At 48.9% G+C, this 16,532-nt stretch overlaps 1 protein-coding gene across 2 annotated transcripts in view; it reads right to left on the bottom strand.

Annotated features, from left to right (window-relative positions):
- Positions 1-256: 256 nt before the first annotated feature.
- Positions 257-16,532, bottom strand: part of SORL1 (sortilin related receptor 1) — a 49,892-nt gene continuing 33,616 nt past the window's right edge. For both annotated transcript variants that reach the window (XM_075774626.1, XM_075774627.1), the window contains exons 29-48: positions 16,345-16,476; positions 15,507-15,641; positions 14,969-15,124; positions 14,255-14,404; positions 13,699-13,827; positions 12,062-12,188; positions 11,324-11,493; positions 10,791-10,903; positions 10,369-10,473; positions 9,333-9,405; positions 8,069-8,151; positions 7,708-7,804; positions 6,941-7,125; positions 6,339-6,458; positions 6,064-6,228; positions 5,088-5,262; positions 4,460-4,566; positions 3,580-3,772; positions 3,248-3,460; positions 257-2,889 (exon numbers count right to left, since the gene is read on the bottom strand). In XM_075774626.1, coding sequence (XP_075630741.1) covers positions 2,822-2,889; positions 3,248-3,460; positions 3,580-3,772; positions 4,460-4,566; positions 5,088-5,262; positions 6,064-6,228; positions 6,339-6,458; positions 6,941-7,125; positions 7,708-7,804; positions 8,069-8,151; positions 9,333-9,405; positions 10,369-10,473; positions 10,791-10,903; positions 11,324-11,493; positions 12,062-12,188; positions 13,699-13,827; positions 14,255-14,404; positions 14,969-15,124; positions 15,507-15,641; positions 16,345-16,476 — 2,696 coding nt within the window. In that variant the 3' untranslated portion in view covers positions 257-2,821. The remainder of the gene's footprint in view (positions 2,890-3,247; positions 3,461-3,579; positions 3,773-4,459; positions 4,567-5,087; positions 5,263-6,063; positions 6,229-6,338; positions 6,459-6,940; positions 7,126-7,707; positions 7,805-8,068; positions 8,152-9,332; positions 9,406-10,368; positions 10,474-10,790; positions 10,904-11,323; positions 11,494-12,061; positions 12,189-13,698; positions 13,828-14,254; positions 14,405-14,968; positions 15,125-15,506; positions 15,642-16,344; positions 16,477-16,532) is intronic.

Raw genomic sequence — 16,532 nt, 5'->3', positions numbered from 1 at the left:
ATATAAAATACACTAGCCCTGTGAAGTTGCTTTGCTGAGAGCACAGCGGTGATTTTTGCAATGAAGGGAAAGTTTTGGGAGGGTAGGGCGTGCCTCTGCATTACAGTACTGTCCACGTAAGGTAAATTCAGCTTTGCATGAAGCCTGCGGGCTCCAGTGCCCCCAAACCCCCTGTGCAACGCAGGGGCGACTGCAGACCGGGCACAGCGGGCTCCGTTCTGCCCACGTTGCCTTAGCGAGGCACAGGGAGCGTTGGTGGGTTGGTTTTTTTTTGATTACAACATTTTGAAATGCAACGCTTTGCTGGCAACAGACTGAGCTTTGTACGAGCGCGGCCGAGCCACGGGTACAAAGGAGCCTTTCGGAGTGGCCAGAAGTGACCTGTCCCCCAGCTGATGCTCCCAGGCATCCGACCGAGGGATTTCTGCAGGATATAAAGCGGTTATGAGGGTCCCCCTTGGCATCTCTCTTCCGGATAGAGACACCAGGTGGGCTAAATTCTACTCGCCATACTCGAGGAGGATTTACCCTGGGGGAGTAAAGTAGTGGTATTTAACAAGTAGTAATTCTCACCAGAGAGGGACCATCTTCTGGGATACTATACTGTAGTTTTCAGTTACCTGTGCCAGAAATATTTGCTTAAGAAGGAAAGAGTTTGATACTCTTTATCTCTGCTTTTAGGCTTGCTTTCCTATACCAAATCTTTATTTAAAATCTTAAAAATTTAATCTTATTTAAATCTTTAGAACAGTTTAGCCTCTGGGTCAGATTCTGATTTCTCTATGTAGCTGTAATTCTAGACAAATTGCTCTATACATGCTGGGTTGATTTACTCAAACTTTTTACTCCTGCACAGCACCTGACCCACTAACCAGGTAAAATTATTGCAACTCTGCAAGCTTGCTACTACTTATAAAAAATCTGATTATAGTTTGGTCCCAGCTTTGGGGGGAAAAAACTGTCACCGGGAATGAGAACACCAGTAATTGAAAAATAGAGTTAGTATTTCTATAGAGTATCAAACCAAATAGAATTTCAATTTTTTATACATTTTTTCTGTATGTGAAATTAAATGGATCAGTCATGTATCAAAACACAGTTGGCCTTTCATTTCATCTGTAGGAAGACTGCAATTATAACTAAATTGACACAGCAAAAATACTTTTGGTTTAAACAAAGAAAACAGTGTGACAAGACAGTGTGCTGTACTTTACTGGTGCGAAGCTTTGCATATATAGAGCACAGACAGGCGCGACCCGTGAACATCCGCTCATGTCATCACTCTTGGGTTGGCAAGTAGTTGGATTTGTGGTGAGGTTCACATTTTGCTATCGCAAAAAAAGCTCGGCAGCAGTAACCAGACATTTCTACTGCTTAGCTCTGTAGCCAGTATTATGTCTACTGGAAACGTGAGATGACTAGTGATGGGAAAATAATATATACGCTATACATATATAATGTTACTTCTAAAGCTGAAGGTACAACTACAGCTAGTTTTAGGAAATGCTAATGAAGGAGGAATGAATCCCTGCTGTAAACTAAATGAATTTAGATTTTCAGTAATTGCAGCTCTGTATGAGCGTGGAAAATCTGTATGCGAAGCTGTTTCCCAGCTGCGCACAGCGGAGGCTCCCCCTTCCGTCCCACCGACACAGCAGCACCTCAGAGAAGCTCCACGGAGGAAAGGTGTCCCGATTAGCTGGGAAGGGCGTCCTAAGGTCTGCGCTTTAATTTCACGTAGCGGCAAATTTTTTCAGTGGCGTTACCGACGTAAGCTACAGGTTAATTAGGCCACGCGTGGTGACGGGCACGGTCAGCGGCTCGGTAACTGCAGGTGCCCTCTGAAGGGGTCTGGGCGGCGGTGGGAGGGTAGGGCACGGCACGGGCCGTAGCTACTGCACACCTGAAAGCGAGGGTTAAAACTGCAAAGCCCGGGCGCTTGCACAGCGCTGCAAGAGGATGCTGCTCGGGAGCAACCCCCCCTCCTGCGGGCAGAGCCCCAGAAACCCTCCTGCTAACGGGCCGTGGCATGGCGTGCCCACGCACGAGGGTTTGGCGTGACCCTCGGCAGCGCGGTTTGGTAGGGCCCGGCTGCTTTTAGCTTATAGGTACGGCAGTAGGAAGCTAAACTCGTACGTAAAGTACGTGCTGCAGTACCTTGACTTGGGCTCTGAGATTGCCGAAAGATCGCGTCTTTTAACAAGGGGAAAAAATTATGTAAAAATAAGGATTTTTATTATCGTGGCAAGAACAATGATGGGGATGCCAAGATACTACTGCCTTGCAAGATAAAGTGGCACATGTTCTACACAATAATGTGTACAATGTCTGACGACTTTGGAAATCTGTTCTCACGCAGATTTCCCAATAAATTAACACAACAAAAATACTTCCATATAAAACAAAGTCCAAAGGATTTTTTTTTTTTAAAGTAAAAGCAAAACCTTCAGGGACTATATTACTTATCTCTCTCTACATATATAATCTCCTGATTTTTTTTTTTTTAAATAAATTTATTCTTGTCTTAGAAAAATAAAATGAGTAGCCAATTTAGTCAACGGAAAATATCTCACAGACTTAAAAGCATGCCCAGCAAGCATAGCCTTGTAAGACTAAATTAATGTTAAATCAAAGCAATTTGTTACTAAACCAACCTAGTCTGCAATTCACAGTTGATTACTACAAAGTGTATTCTTAAATTTTTTTGGCCCATATAAAAATAACATATTGCAACTCAAAGTGCATTTTTAAAATAAACAATCAACTATTTTTATCAAATAAAATATTTACACCATTTGGTTTTTACAGTCAGAAATGCGCTTCATGCGATGACCATTGGAACATCATCTGAAAATCCAGTTATCATTGGGGCTTCGTCATCCTCCTCTCCTGAAAAACAAACCCAGAGCTCTTGTTACGCTGCCCTCAGTGTTTCACAGGGCGCAAGCAAACCAGCTACTGAAGCTGGCCACAAAACTGCCCTCAAAACGAGTGTATTGCGGCCTCGCTCGTGCTCTTACCTGGTTGCTAGATCTGTTATATTCAAGCTTTAACTGATCTGCATCAGAGGGAGCGGTTTAAGTGAAGCTGCTAAAAACGTTTATCCTGGGCTAGCTTTGTACTCTTGGAACAGGACCAAATCCATGGAGGTTTTTACGTCAGAAGTGGCCCAAAGCACGACGGAGAAGTTAGGTCTTGCACTGATTTCACATCCTTAAGGCTGCGCGCGAAACCGGGGGCTACGTACCTAAATCATCTCCCGAGGAGAATATGGCCGAGCCCAGGCGGGAGCTGTAGTGGCTGTTTGCAAAGGCGGTGAAGCTGTTCTGCAGCCGCCGGTGCCTCATGTACAGCACCACGAACCCAATCCCGAGGGTCACCAGCAGCAGGAACAGTACCGGTACCACGATGGCAGCGACATCCGTGGATCTGCCGGTTTTTGCCGCAGAGGAGTCTTCACCTTAAGGGTGAGGGAGGGAGAGAAGAGCTATTAGCAACCGATAGCACGTTTCTCTAGTGAGTTTGTCAGGCTTTCATCGGTCTCTGATAAGGAGGATGGAGAAAATGCCAGGGACTTACCAGTTCCTAGTTCATCATAGAGAAGTGTGGCCGGCTCGCCGCACATCTGCCCGCTATACAGGCAGCTGGCCTGAACGGTGAATGAATAGTTGTGACCTATCTTCAGGTTGGAAACTTTGAAGAAGTTTTCTGTGGTGTTCCCGAGATAAGCCGTGATGTTCATCAAGCTGTCAAACATGTGAATCTCGTAACCCTGAGAGTTGTGAAAACAAAGACGCAAACCCCAAATCACTCGGCTGCAGAGGTCAGGTTTGCTCCTTCTAACGGGGCTTTGAAACTTGGTTTTCCTCCTGAATCTGGCTTTGATGAAATGCGTTGGGCTATCAGCTGGGAGAGAGCAATGTAGAGCCTGCTCCAGGCACGCCTGTCAGTGTGTATTGACCTTGGCCGCTTCAGGGAGGAGACAAGATTTCAGTCTGTCTGCTTCACTCTGTTCTCAGCATCCACCCGAGACCACCGAAAACAGTGTCCAGTAACGATGACGGGTTTTTTGGTATAGTTTGCTACCTGCCCGGGCCCTGACAGACAACATGTCACGGATTTTTCTATCAACATCTAAATAATGACAATTCTAGGATGCTGCCAACGTGCTTCCCGGCGGGGCAGTGTGCTATTCCCAGTCCTTTGACACGTGACAGCTGACCTTTTTCCAAGAGGATAATTACATTCCTAAAAGGTGACCGATTGGATCTATCAGCTTTAGTGCCTTAGCTGTGATACGAACTGAAATGAGCTCTGTGTAGATGGCTCATCAAGGACACTTCGGGGAGCAGGGCGTAATGGTGTGTTTTAAAGAGTCTGTGAAAGGAGCCTTGCAGTGACTCTGCTCTGGGTTTTTCTGAAACCCTGCCTGTAGGAAGGGAGAGACAGCGCGACTTACCCGGCTTTCATTGAAATTACTTTCCTTTAATGCCAAGCTCTTCCAAAAAAGCAGAATATGGTCATTTTCTGTTATAATTTTTAAGGCGTCTGGTGCAGACAGTGGAACTGCAAATGAGAAAAAATGGTAGGCAGGTGAGGTTTTAACTCCGGTGACGTTTTTCTTTTGGCTGCAAAACAGCAAAACACTTCTGAAACTTAGTATTTTTTAGGGATCAGCAGGATAGTCTGCTTAGAAAAGGGCTGTACTGGAGGAGAGGATACTGCGGCGTGTAATCTGGTAGGAATTTTTTGGTGTTTTATTATGGTAGGATCGTAATGGTACTTCATGGCATCTATGCAGCCGAACAGGTGTCTTTCCCATCTCCACCCAGGCAGGAGAAAAACTCCCCGGCTATCGTTCAAGAGGCTTCCTCTCGGCTGCTGTTGTTTCGGGGGTTTAATTTCCTTCCCTGGGAGCTGCTGGGGGTAATCGAGCTTTGGCTGCGGGAGAGGACTAAGCGATGCAGAAACGCTACCACAGCCTGCGACCATGGCGGGGTGGGATGGATGGGGTGCGGGACGGGTGCTGGATTCCCTCTAGTGGACACTGCTGCAAGGATCGGCCCCAGCAATACTCTGTCCTTTACCTGTATTGATCTTCACGCTGGATTCTTTACTCATATTTCCCAGCTGAACAATCACGTGGTATTTGCCTCCCGGTTCAAGTTTCTTAATGGTGTACTCCACCGTGCTGTTCCGGGTTTTCACTTTGTAGATTTTATCTGTTTTTCTTACTAAATCTTTAACTGCGACAGCATATAACTGGAGGGGGGAGGAAAGGCAGACACAGTAAAAGATCTTCTAGTTCCTGCAGACTTGCTAGCAATCTCATACAATGGCAGGACATTAGATTTGGGGGGGCAAAATTTGAATTAAACCATGCCTGTGCTCTACAGAAAGCCTGGGAAATAAGATTTCAAGGCTCTTGCCGGCCTCACTGGATCCCTGCCCAAGATCGGTATTTACAGATACAGAAAATGCGGTTACTGGAACAGAGGAGGGCAGGAGGAAAATCTCAGGTTGTTATTTCTTTATGAATCACAAGGATGCAATGCAAACTCCTGCCCTGTCAAAATTTCCAGTTTTGCTAGGGAGATTTATACCTTTAAACCTTTGCTGTTAAAAGTCTCTGGACCAGAATAGGAGCGGAAAGCTTGCTGAGAAAATGACTCGCCCTCGCTGGAGCGAGACCTGAGTGTACGCCAGCGTGCCAGAAAACAGAACCGGGCTTTGTTAGGGCTGTGCCGGACTCCAGGGCAAAGCTGAAGTCAGAAAGGTGTTTTAGCACATGCCCAAGTCTGCTTTCATGCTCAGTCAGCAATGGATATCCCAAATCTGACTCTTTTTAAATGCACTGTGAATGTTATAGGCCTGAGCTAATGGCCAGTAACGTGAAGAGAGGAAATGCAGGTCCCGGAGGTGTCAGCATCTTGATGACAACTGTTTAGATAGAGGGTAGACCTGATCTCAGACTCGGTTCTCCAGCAGCAGCTGGGGAGGGATCTGTCTTTAAGCCAGAGTTTTGCGCGCACAGGCACAGGAGAAGGTGCTGTGAGATATTACCATGTCCTGGTCGGGCGAATCATAGGGCGATTCCCACTTAATGACTACGAACGTCTTTCCAGTGTGCACCGAGTGGAGGTGCCGAGGGGGAAGCCGGTTGTCAGGGATCATCTTCACCACAACGTAGTCGGACGGTGGCCCTTGGTAGGGAGACATCACACGGACCTTGAAGGGATGACACAGCGGTTAGTACTGTGCCTTGCACCCTTCGGTACCAAACTACAGCCCGCAGTGCAGGTAGGAGGGCGGGGGGGGACGACAGAAAAGGAGCCTACCAGAAACAGGTACTGCTCATCCCGCTGCACGATCACAGTGACGTTGTGGGAGGTCGTGGTGGTGTTGTGAGGGCTCCTGTACAGCTCTAGGAAGGATGTGGCGTAGAAGATGCCATAGACCTGTGGAGGCAGAGCACGACGGGGATGGTACGGATTTTGGGAAGGGCCGGAGCTCCCACCCGAACTTTCAATGGCTGTCGCTTTTTAGGGACATGATGCAAAGACCCGTTTTGCTCCAGGCACTCTCTTCTGCCCAAGTTCAGGTTCAGTCTGCCCATTCACCTCTGCACTGCCCACCCTAAAATCCTGGGCTCGGCGCTTATAACACAGCAGTCAACTGCAAGGCTACTGGAGCATCATGCTACCAGTATTTCAGTCACTTCTCCACCGTATCAGTGGCCGAACCAATAGACAAGAAAGAAGGTTTTCCTTGCTTCTGTTTAAGGGGCAGCAGGTGCTTTCCCTCATTTTTTGACCATAAAATTTTCAGGGCCATGCAACTGAATCCCTACAAATAATCCTGTTTCAAGATTTTGCTTGTGTTTTGAGGCTCTGAGCTAGACCCTGTCCTGGCGGGTGAGAAAAGAGAGTCGGTGCCTTACGACATTCCTCGGTCCGGTCCAGCTGCACTCCACCGCAGTCTGGTTGATGGCCTTGGCTTTCAGACTTGGCGATGCAGGTCTTGTCCCACTGGTCACCACATGTACAAAAGACAGAGGGCTGTCGCCCAGCTCCGTCTTAGCCCAAGCAGAAATTTCATAGGGGGTGTGTGCTGTCAAATTTGCCACTGAGCAAGAAGAGAAACGTGCGCTATTAGGTGAAGCAGAGCATTGCAATGGCAGGGTGAGAGCACTAGGAAATGGTCAGCAGCATCAAACAATCTTTGACAGGAGCTTACCTCACTTCATTTGTGTTTTGACTCATTTTGAGTAATTTCCTTTATACAGAAGCACCTGGGACTGTGGTGTCTAACCTAGCCTGTGCTTTTCTGTATCGGGATGCCTTCTCCTATCTAGACTGTGCGCACGAGTGATTTTTCCGAACCAGAAAGTAACCTGGTTAATAGGGATGTGTACTGCAAACGAGCCTAAGAAACTGTTGACCTTTCACAGAGTAGATGAGGAACCACAAACAAAATCCTGTGTGATGAAAAAAGGCTAGTGCAGCTCTAGGGGATAAATCCCAAATCCGCTTGAAATCTCCGAGTCCTAAGAAGAGAGGCCAAGGATTTGCTGGTTTGTCCTCTCAAGATTTATTCTTTCCTAAGCAGAAACTACTCACTTGCAGGAAATCCTATAGCCTTTTGTAAAAAAAACTTCCGTTTGGTGTTGACTAGCAGCAGAATTTTTACACTTTGCACAGAATTTACCTTTTTGGATGGACTTTTCTCCTTCTATGATCAGAGTCCTTTTTTCCTGCCTGTGTGTATCAAATGTCCAGTAGATGTTGACAACGTAACCGCTGACCTGTCAAGCAGCAAGGGCGCACAACGTGAACTATCGGTTCAGCTGGTTTTGCACGCAGTGAAAGTCTTTGCATTGTATTTCCCATCCCAATTAAGAGAGCTGGGACAGTTGATGAGTAGTATGAAAAGATTTGGCATGAGATAACTAGTTTCAAAAAGTAATCGCAATACTCAAATGGGCGACAGCTTATCCCATCCAGTATTTACCATTTACCCAACGCAGACTTTTTTTCTTTAGTTTCAGAAGTAAAGGCAAAAATTTTACCTTAATATTAGTAGTCATTTTTAGGCTGAAACTGATGGAATCTTCACTGAAGCTCTCAATGTGTATGACAGGTGGAGGAATGGCTGGAAGGAAAGGGAGAAACAGCTGTTACCGCAGCACAAAGCAATACAAAATCTTACCGAGGGGGGCAGGTAAAATACAGGCTTTCATTCCGACAGCCATCTCTCAGACCAGGAATCCCCCATCTTTCCAGCCCCAACCTTGCCTGTCTCTAAGACACGTGCCCCTCAGAGAAGGCGCTGACCTCCTGTACCTCCATCCGTCTATAAGCTGCCGTATGTGTGCCTTGCTCGGCACGGGCTGGAAGCAGAGAGGTCAGGACACAGGTATTTTACTTCTGAACTCAGCGGGACGAGCTCATATCACAGTTCCTTCAGAGGAACTGGTGAGGGAGGTGAGGAGTTATCAACGGGGACAGCTGCCAAACACTCATGTAATACCTGAAGTGAGAGTTATTACGGTTCTTTCTACCTCTGTTTTTCTAACCATCAGGTACTCGTGTACTTCATAATATCTGAATCCTGCCATTTTAGTAGCGTGGTGTTTTCTTTCCTTCCTTTGTCAACAGAGTGAGGATGCGCTTTTATCTAACAAATTAGCAGACAATTTTGACATCAGAATATAGGTTTGGAAGAAAAACTTGGCACAAATACAAATTATTTCAAAAGGCTTTTCTAAAAACATTTCAGAGGGAAACGATTTACTGTGTTGTTTGAATTTATCTACTGTCAGACTGTAACGTTGTGATAGTTCCTAGAAGCCTTAGTGGTCTTTTAGCGGTCTAACCTACACGAGACGCAGAAACCATCACAATCATAACCTAAGAGGGAGAAGAATGAGCAAGCATCCTTTCAGCCAGCGACAGCAAAGGAGTTAGTGGTAATGTGTCTCGCCTATCTGAAGGTAGGATCTAGCCTACACAAGTCAGAGGGAATTCCACCTGCAGTCCAGGAGAGAGGGGCACCTTCTGGGCAGACTTCTCGCCCACTTCCAGGGCAGTGCATCCATCCCACATGCCACAGAGTTCAGAGGAAGAGTCAGTGATCTGTTCAGACTTGCCACTGAACTTTGAGGTAGCTCAAGTTAAGCGAAACGGTACAGCAAAGTTGTTAAATGGCGCAAAAAGCTCAAGAGGGAAGAATAAAAACCAAGGAGGTAGTTATGCACGCTAATGCTAACACTTCAGGCTTATGTTCCGCCTTTTTGCTATGTTGTCCGAGTTGACTGAAATAAGAACGTTTACCTTTGCCTTTTATGGTGGTTATGGATTTGGAATCACTCCAATTTCCCACTCCTCGACTAGTTACCGCAGCAACCTTTTCAAATAAGAGAGTTAGTTAATATGAAGAAATGTACGCCGCCAACATTGTATAATGCAAACAGAGAACAAGGTTAGAGCAAGGTTACGGACGTGGCAGAGCTCGTGGGGAAAGGACTTTGAAGCAAACAATAGCTTAATTACTTGGCAATAAAATGCTTATTACAGAGATAAAGCAGACTACTTTAAGTCAATTAAAGGAATCCAAGAGGAGGGAGGTGCATCCTCTTTGCAGATAACCGCTCTCTTATGAGATCTTTATGAGGAGTCCATCCAGATAAGGAGCTTTGGACTCTATTGGCCATAGCGTAGGTAAGAAGCACGCCAGTGAAGTCCATGCGAGAGCTGAATCCAGTTCCAAAGATTTATTTGGGAACAGATTAGTATGGGAAGGAATACCATGGAAGGAAAGACTTGCTCCACCCGCCTGAGAGAGTAACACTGGTTCCTGGGGGGTGGAGGGTGTTTTTCCCACCTCCCAGTGAACTCCCCCAAGAACCCATGCTCATTCAGCACAGGGAGGAGGGACAATTTCCCAGAGCTCGCTGTGCAGACTTTCATTTCCTATTCTTATTAGTTCTGTCTATAATTACCCAGCTTCTCCCATGTGCATACATTCCCCACAGGCAGATCTGCTGCTTTTCCCAGTGATACAGTAAGGACCAAATTTATCTCTGGCCCAGATCTGGTGCAATTGCAGTGACATTGGAATGGGCAATTAGCAGTGCAGATTTCATAATACAGCCTGGCCTTCTGGGAGAAGGAGCCAATCAGAGACCTTAATTCAGGCCTTGAAACTATAGACATTAGCAGCACAAATGCCAAGGCCCCATTGTGGGTTGACATTAAAGGGCAGAATTTTAACAATGTACTTTTTTAGCAAGTCCTTGACTGTGCAGGACTTAGACCACTTAGTGAAAAGTAGTGAGAGCATGCATGCATAGATTCAGCATATACTCACTCTAACTGTGTATAACGTGTTGACCCGTAAGTTCTTGATCTCAGTGTAGTTCTTGGTGGTTCTAAGGGACGACCACTCCTTGGATCCACTCCTGCTGTATTCCACCTAGAAGCACCAAAATAAGAGATGAGGGCTCCACAGTCAAGACTACTGGGAGGGGGACAAACAGGTCCCTCTGTGTCAAAATCTCAGTAGAAAGAAGTACGAACGCTTGGAAAGGGAGCCAGAAATGAAATTCTGAACTTGAGGGCTGTGTCACTACCTACAGCGATTTCCTCTACGAAATGCCCTATTCCTGGACTTCCTCCCTCTGCAGAGACAGCTGCATTCAGCCAGGCCAGCCCACGCTGCCGTGAGCCCTCAGCAACCTTCCCCGTCCCACCACCGATCTGGATTCGGCCCCACCGGGGAGCAGGACTCACGATGAATTCCCGTATGAGGCCGTGGGCGTTCACGGGGGGACTCCAGCAGCCCATCACCACTCCTTCAGCTTCTTTTTTCAGGGACAGCTGAAGGTTAAAGGGAGCATCCGGTACTAGGGAGAGAAACAGAGGTGTTAGCGACAGTCGCGGCTGTGTGTCCGGATCACATGGGGAAAAGCAAGGGCTCCCTGAAAGGCTGGGACAGAGGGGGAATGGCCAAGCGGTCCTGGCTCATGGGAGACATCTTCTTCCTGCAGTTGTGTCCTGAGCCCCTTTCATCCCCTCTGCAGCAATGAAGCCTTTTTTGTAACTACGGTGAACCTAGGATTTCACTAAGCCTTTGGCTTTATTTTGCATCCCTTCCTTAACCTGACCACTCTGCAGCTAGACAGAAGTTTCCCAGTCCAGCACAGTTCCCAGGCCTATGTAAAGACTCCTTTTATTCGTAATGGGGAATACCTCTGCGGTATCTACTTTCTAAGCCGAAGCGGCATGCCTCAAGTCACGGATATGAACCGTGCAGGTCTGCTTACATCCTTCGGGTGCCCGGAGGGTGATGAAGTCGTTGGTGTTGTAGACTCGGCTGAGACACTGCACTTGGACTTTCACCTGATAGGTACAGTCAGGCTTGAGGACTTTCAAAACGCTGTTGGTTTTGTTGCTGTGGGTTTCCAAAATCTTCCAAATGCTTTCACCGACCATCCTGCATGAGAGAGTCACATCCCTCCGGTTAGTGTTTAGTAATGCAGGGGACGCAGCTTGTCCCAAAGGGTGAAACCCTCTATCTCCATGTTAAGGGCTTGCTGCTTAGTTTTCCTTTCAGTAAAGCCACACCACCGGCTTGAAAAGATGCTCTTTGAAAGCCTGAACTAAACATAGCTTATAAGCACCGTCCTCTGAGGTTTTCCACAACTGCTGTGCTCTAATTTCTTGACTCGGTTCTCGTTGTTTGTGGTCCCACAAAGACAAGACCCGAGTGGAAAATAACCCCAAAATAATATAGCCACGTTACTGTCTGAGTAAACAATCATGGAGGAAGCAAATACAGCTTTTCACAAATGCCCCCTAGTTACAGCTATTTTGGGTCTCCTTTGCAACCAAGCATTAGAAGATTTTCCAAGCAGAACTAGACTGCGCAGCTCTCCATCTTTCAGGCCTGATTCTCTATGGTACTTTTTCGTAGACGTGTGTACTGATACCTGTGCTCTGCTTCTCCTAGCCCTTACTTGATACGAATAGCGATGGGTCGTGCAGTGTAACAGGCAGCGTACCTGTAATAGACGTTGTAGACACAGGAGGTCGAGGACATTCTTTTTGGCCGAGCCCATGTCAGGGTGACATCGCCGGAGAAATCAGCCGTCCACTGGAGGTTCTGGACTTTGTACACGATTGTATCATCTAAGCAGGCAAAGGGAAAAGTTAGTCGATCGGAGGGAAACAAGCCCTTTGCCCGGAACAGAGACAGGAGTTATGTTCGTAGCATAAACAACGTGTGGAGGTAGAAACAGTGATGTGACCGAAGGGAGTATTTGCACCATTCAAATTAGGTGTGTAATTTAGGCGAGTGTTATCAGTGAAAAGCGGGCTCTTCAGAAAGCAGTTCAGAGCAGGAACATACCCCTGGTGCTCTTTGTTCTCCCAAAAACATCTGGGGTGTCTCTATACTGTATCATACAAACATCCTCTTTCCCCCAAGGAACGATAAAGCGCGGCTGTTGGTGAACTACTCCATAACGTCATTTTTGGAAGCGTACGAGTGCAAACCGATCAGTGCAAGCTAAGTCACTCTTCCACTTGTGCGACGACGCTGTGCTGTCACTGTATGCCGCCCAGGGCCTTTCTTTGCGTGGTTTTTCCTTATCACATCTCGCGTTCAGCAGAAGGACCCAAGCGAAGGCTGGTAATTAAGGCAGGAGTCTGGGAAGTGCCTTGAAGCGAGCTCGGCAGCTGAATCGCCGCCTGACCTTGGGAGAGGCATTTAGGGGATAACGGCACCGTGAAATCCAGCGCTGGCAGTGGCGGGGACTGGAGGTGCTTATCTGAAACGGCCCAAATCCATGCCCCGCTCCTGCTAGTCCGTTCCCTGTCTCTCCCTGCGGGGACCGCGTGACGGAGCCCGCATCTAAGCGCCGTGGCCTGGCCTCGCTCGGGTGCTCAGCTTCATTCCCAGTGCTGTACAGACACCAGCGGAGCCAAACTGCTGCCGCTTCACTTTCCCTAAGCAACTGGAAATGAAACCCAGCAGGCACGCGGGGCTGCGGACGGGCATGGCAAGAGAAGCTATCCGACAGAAAAGAGACGGTTTGCCCTTGGCGTAGCAGCCGAGCCGTGAATCTCCGCAGCTCCTTCCCCCTCCCCTGAACCTACCAGCCTCTCCTAATCAATATTTAATTAAAGAACTAAAACCTGACTGATGCTCAAACCCCCAAGCAGTTCAGCAGGAAAGCAGCTGAATCTCATGGCTGGCCAGAGACAGCGATTGATTGCTGTTATCTGCCCTGGGCGGGCTGTGGCGTGCGTCCTGCCTGCCTCCGCAGGGCCACCGAAGGCCAGCGTGGGAGGACCAGTGACGGTGTCGGAGTACGTGCCGTGGCTCCCAGGGTCACCTTGCAAAGGAGGACAGAGCCAGAGACTACTGCTTCACCCGTGGGCCATGTAAAATAGACAGCTTTGCTCCTACCCGTCCTAAAGTTGTTTTTCTGTGTCTGAGGCTGCTGGAAGACAAATTGCCAGTGTAGAAACTGGACAGAAAGTTTGTCCCAGCTGGTTATAAATGGGTGAGGGGCTAACTTGGACCTCTGAACAGAGGCAGGTATGTCCAGGGTGTGGTGAATTAAAGGTCACGTATCCAGGAGAGCACCTCTGCGGGTGCTCAGGGCATGAGAAATGGGAGAGGGCTGCTGCTTACCGGTACAGTTCCTCTCATCGCTGCTGTCTGAGCAGTCTAGATATCCATCACACCGCTCTGTCACCATAATGCAGGCCTCTCCGTCCTCACATTTATAACCATTAGGGCACAACAGGGTGCTGTGAGTAGCTGAAAGAGGCAGAAAGGTTTCAGGACTCAGGGCTGGAAAGTCTCCTCACTAGCACGGGGCTATTCGCAATGCCAGTGCTGGCATTGCTGCTTCGAAAGCAGGCATGATGCTGGGGTGGCTGCGTGTCAGGGATGGAGCCCAGCGTGTCAGTCACAGGGCTATTTCGTTCTGGCTGCATCTTCTGGCATGATCACACGTAGTGGCATCAGAAGAACGTGGAGTTTATCCCACTGAAAACAACCACTGGACTTCTAATGGGAACGGCACTGGTTGTTTGGGCTTTTTATTCCTTTTTTTTTACTGTAATGCTGCATTTACTGCAAGGATTTCACCAGCAATAAAACTCCTTGGTGGCTCCCCCCATGCTCACAAAGAACTCCCCACGGGAAAGAGCCAGGCGAGACGCTCTCCCCGCCCCACACTTACGGCAGTTCCTCTCGTCCGTGCCGTCCTGGCAGTCCCGCAGCCCGTCGCACCGCTTCCAGTTGGGGATGCACTTGTGCAGCTGCTGGCACTCGAACTCGAACCTGCTGCAGCGTCCCGGGAGCGCCGGGGAGGTGGCCGTCACGTTGGGTCCTGCGCACAGCAGGGAGTGAGGAAACCACCCGAAGCTGCCACCGAAGGGACCAAAACCAGTCCCCAGGTTTCGACTCCGCTAGATGGCAATCTCTTCCCATCTAGCAGGTAGATGGCTTCTGCTGGGACGATGCCTAAGACATCCTCTCTCCTGACTGCAGAGGGCTGGAAAAGCAACTGGTTTGCAGGGGATGTCCTGCACCGGCTCAGAGCTCGGCAGGCCTTAGCAAGGACCGCAGCGAGGAAAAAAAGCCCTCGTTTATCTTCGGCATAGGTGCGAGCTGGAAAAAGCACCCTGCAGCCCTGCTCTTCGTGCCTCTACGCAGTCTGAGACATGACATTTGAGCAGGGACCCGCTGCAGCAATAATTCATGCCGCACGTGGAGCTGGAGCAGTGTCCCAGCTGGTGGCGGGAGGTCCCAGGGAGAGAGGAGACAGTGGGCTTTCGCATCACGGTGTAATTTCACCCTGTAATCTGGCAAGGCTCTGAGATCGAAAGACCAACAGTCCTTGCAGATGTGACGCTACAGAAAAAGGAAAAGGGTGAGGAAGAGAAAAGCTTACGTGAAGTAGGGCAGGCTTCCTCGTCGGAGCCGTCGGTACAGTCCTTGTAGCCATCGCAGACCCAGCTGTTCATGATGCAGGCGCCGCTGTTGCAACGGAAGTGGTTAGGTAAACACGTCGGTGGGATCGATGTAGTAATGGGATGAACCGGAGAACCTAAAAATACACAGTTCAGAGCTGATCTGAGAGGCCTGTCCCTGCATACGGCTGAAAGCTGCGCCTCTTCCCAGCAGACGGGAAGCCACTATCAGCGAAGGGAAGCGCGGAGCAGGCAAGGCATTACAAGCCCAATGTTTTCACCTGCGTCGTATCCGCACAGCTCCTAATCAGGATTTTCAAAACCATGGAGTAAAAAGATGCACGAGAGAGCACGCTCAGCCCATTCATGGGGGATTTTGGGGGCCACAGATGCTGGCGCAGGCTGTCCCCAAGCAGCCCTGCGAGAAGGCAGCTGCTGCTAAGAGCGGTCCTTCAGCATGCCACAGCCCAGCCTCGGCCAGGGCTCCCGTGAGCAGAGCAGAGCGCTGCGTGCCCTCACCCTCACAGTCCTTCTCATCGGACCAGTCCCCACAGTCGTTCTCCTCGTCGCACTTCCACCGGTTAGGGATGCAGTGCCCGTTCCCGCACTGGAACTGGTAGTACCGGGAGCAGTTCGGGGCCTCTGTTGGGTTTTCTGACAATGAGAAGAGAGTCCTGTGAGCCCCAATGTTATCTCATCAGTCTTTAGCACAGCTGAGGTGTGGGAGCATCTCGGGCCGAGCTACAGCTGCCCCAGAGAGCATCACCCTATCTATTTGCCTGAGCAGCACGGGCAGGGTCCTTTCTCTTCATCTCCAGCATCCCCATTCCTCATAGCCCTCACTAGCCTGTTGCCACCACTATTACGTCTGTGTGCTGGGTGCTTCGTGGCCAGACACCACCTATGATCTCAGAGCCAGAGCTGACAGCAAAATGCAGACAGAGCATGGCAGAAATGGAGAAGCAAACCCTGGAACTCTGAAATGAAGACGCAGCTGCTTTGTCTGGCTGGGTACAGCTCCTACAGCTACCCAGGGAACAGTGGTAAATATTGAGCTTGGCTGAAAACTGCCTGTCTGCTTTGGGCTGGGAATCTGTGGAGTAAATATGGTCACGTATGACTTAAGTCAACCATGAGATCTGCCAGCTCTACTGGAGTTTCAGTGTACTTCACTTTACCTACCTGCAATATGAGGAAAATGATACTGATCTCCACGTAAGACACTCTGCGATGTGCAAGTGGAACGCCACACGCACACGTATATGTGAGTGCCTATGGAAGAAGCCAGTACTCTGTGCTCTTGATATTCAAAGGAGTCTGGAGCTATGGTGACAAGAGACCCTGAGGTACTGCTCACCACAGTTTGCTTCGTCAGAATAATCGCCGCAGTCATCCATCCCATCGCACTTCCACACCAGGCTGATGCACACGCCGTTCTGGCACTGGAAGCTGAACTGGTCACAGGTCCGGTGGAACTCGGGGTCCTGGGCTGCAGGGGCAATACGGAGGGACATCAGAGGTTTAGTGTAAAGACCAAGGGCTTGA

This window comes from Balearica regulorum, chromosome 23, assembly GCF_011004875.1.
Source record: "Balearica regulorum gibbericeps isolate bBalReg1 chromosome 23, bBalReg1.pri, whole genome shotgun sequence".
NCBI classification, from domain to species: Eukaryota; Metazoa; Chordata; class Aves; order Gruiformes; family Gruidae; genus Balearica; species Balearica regulorum.
Note: the sequence above shows the minus strand (reverse complement) of the source record. Positions and strands in the feature narration are given on the sequence as shown.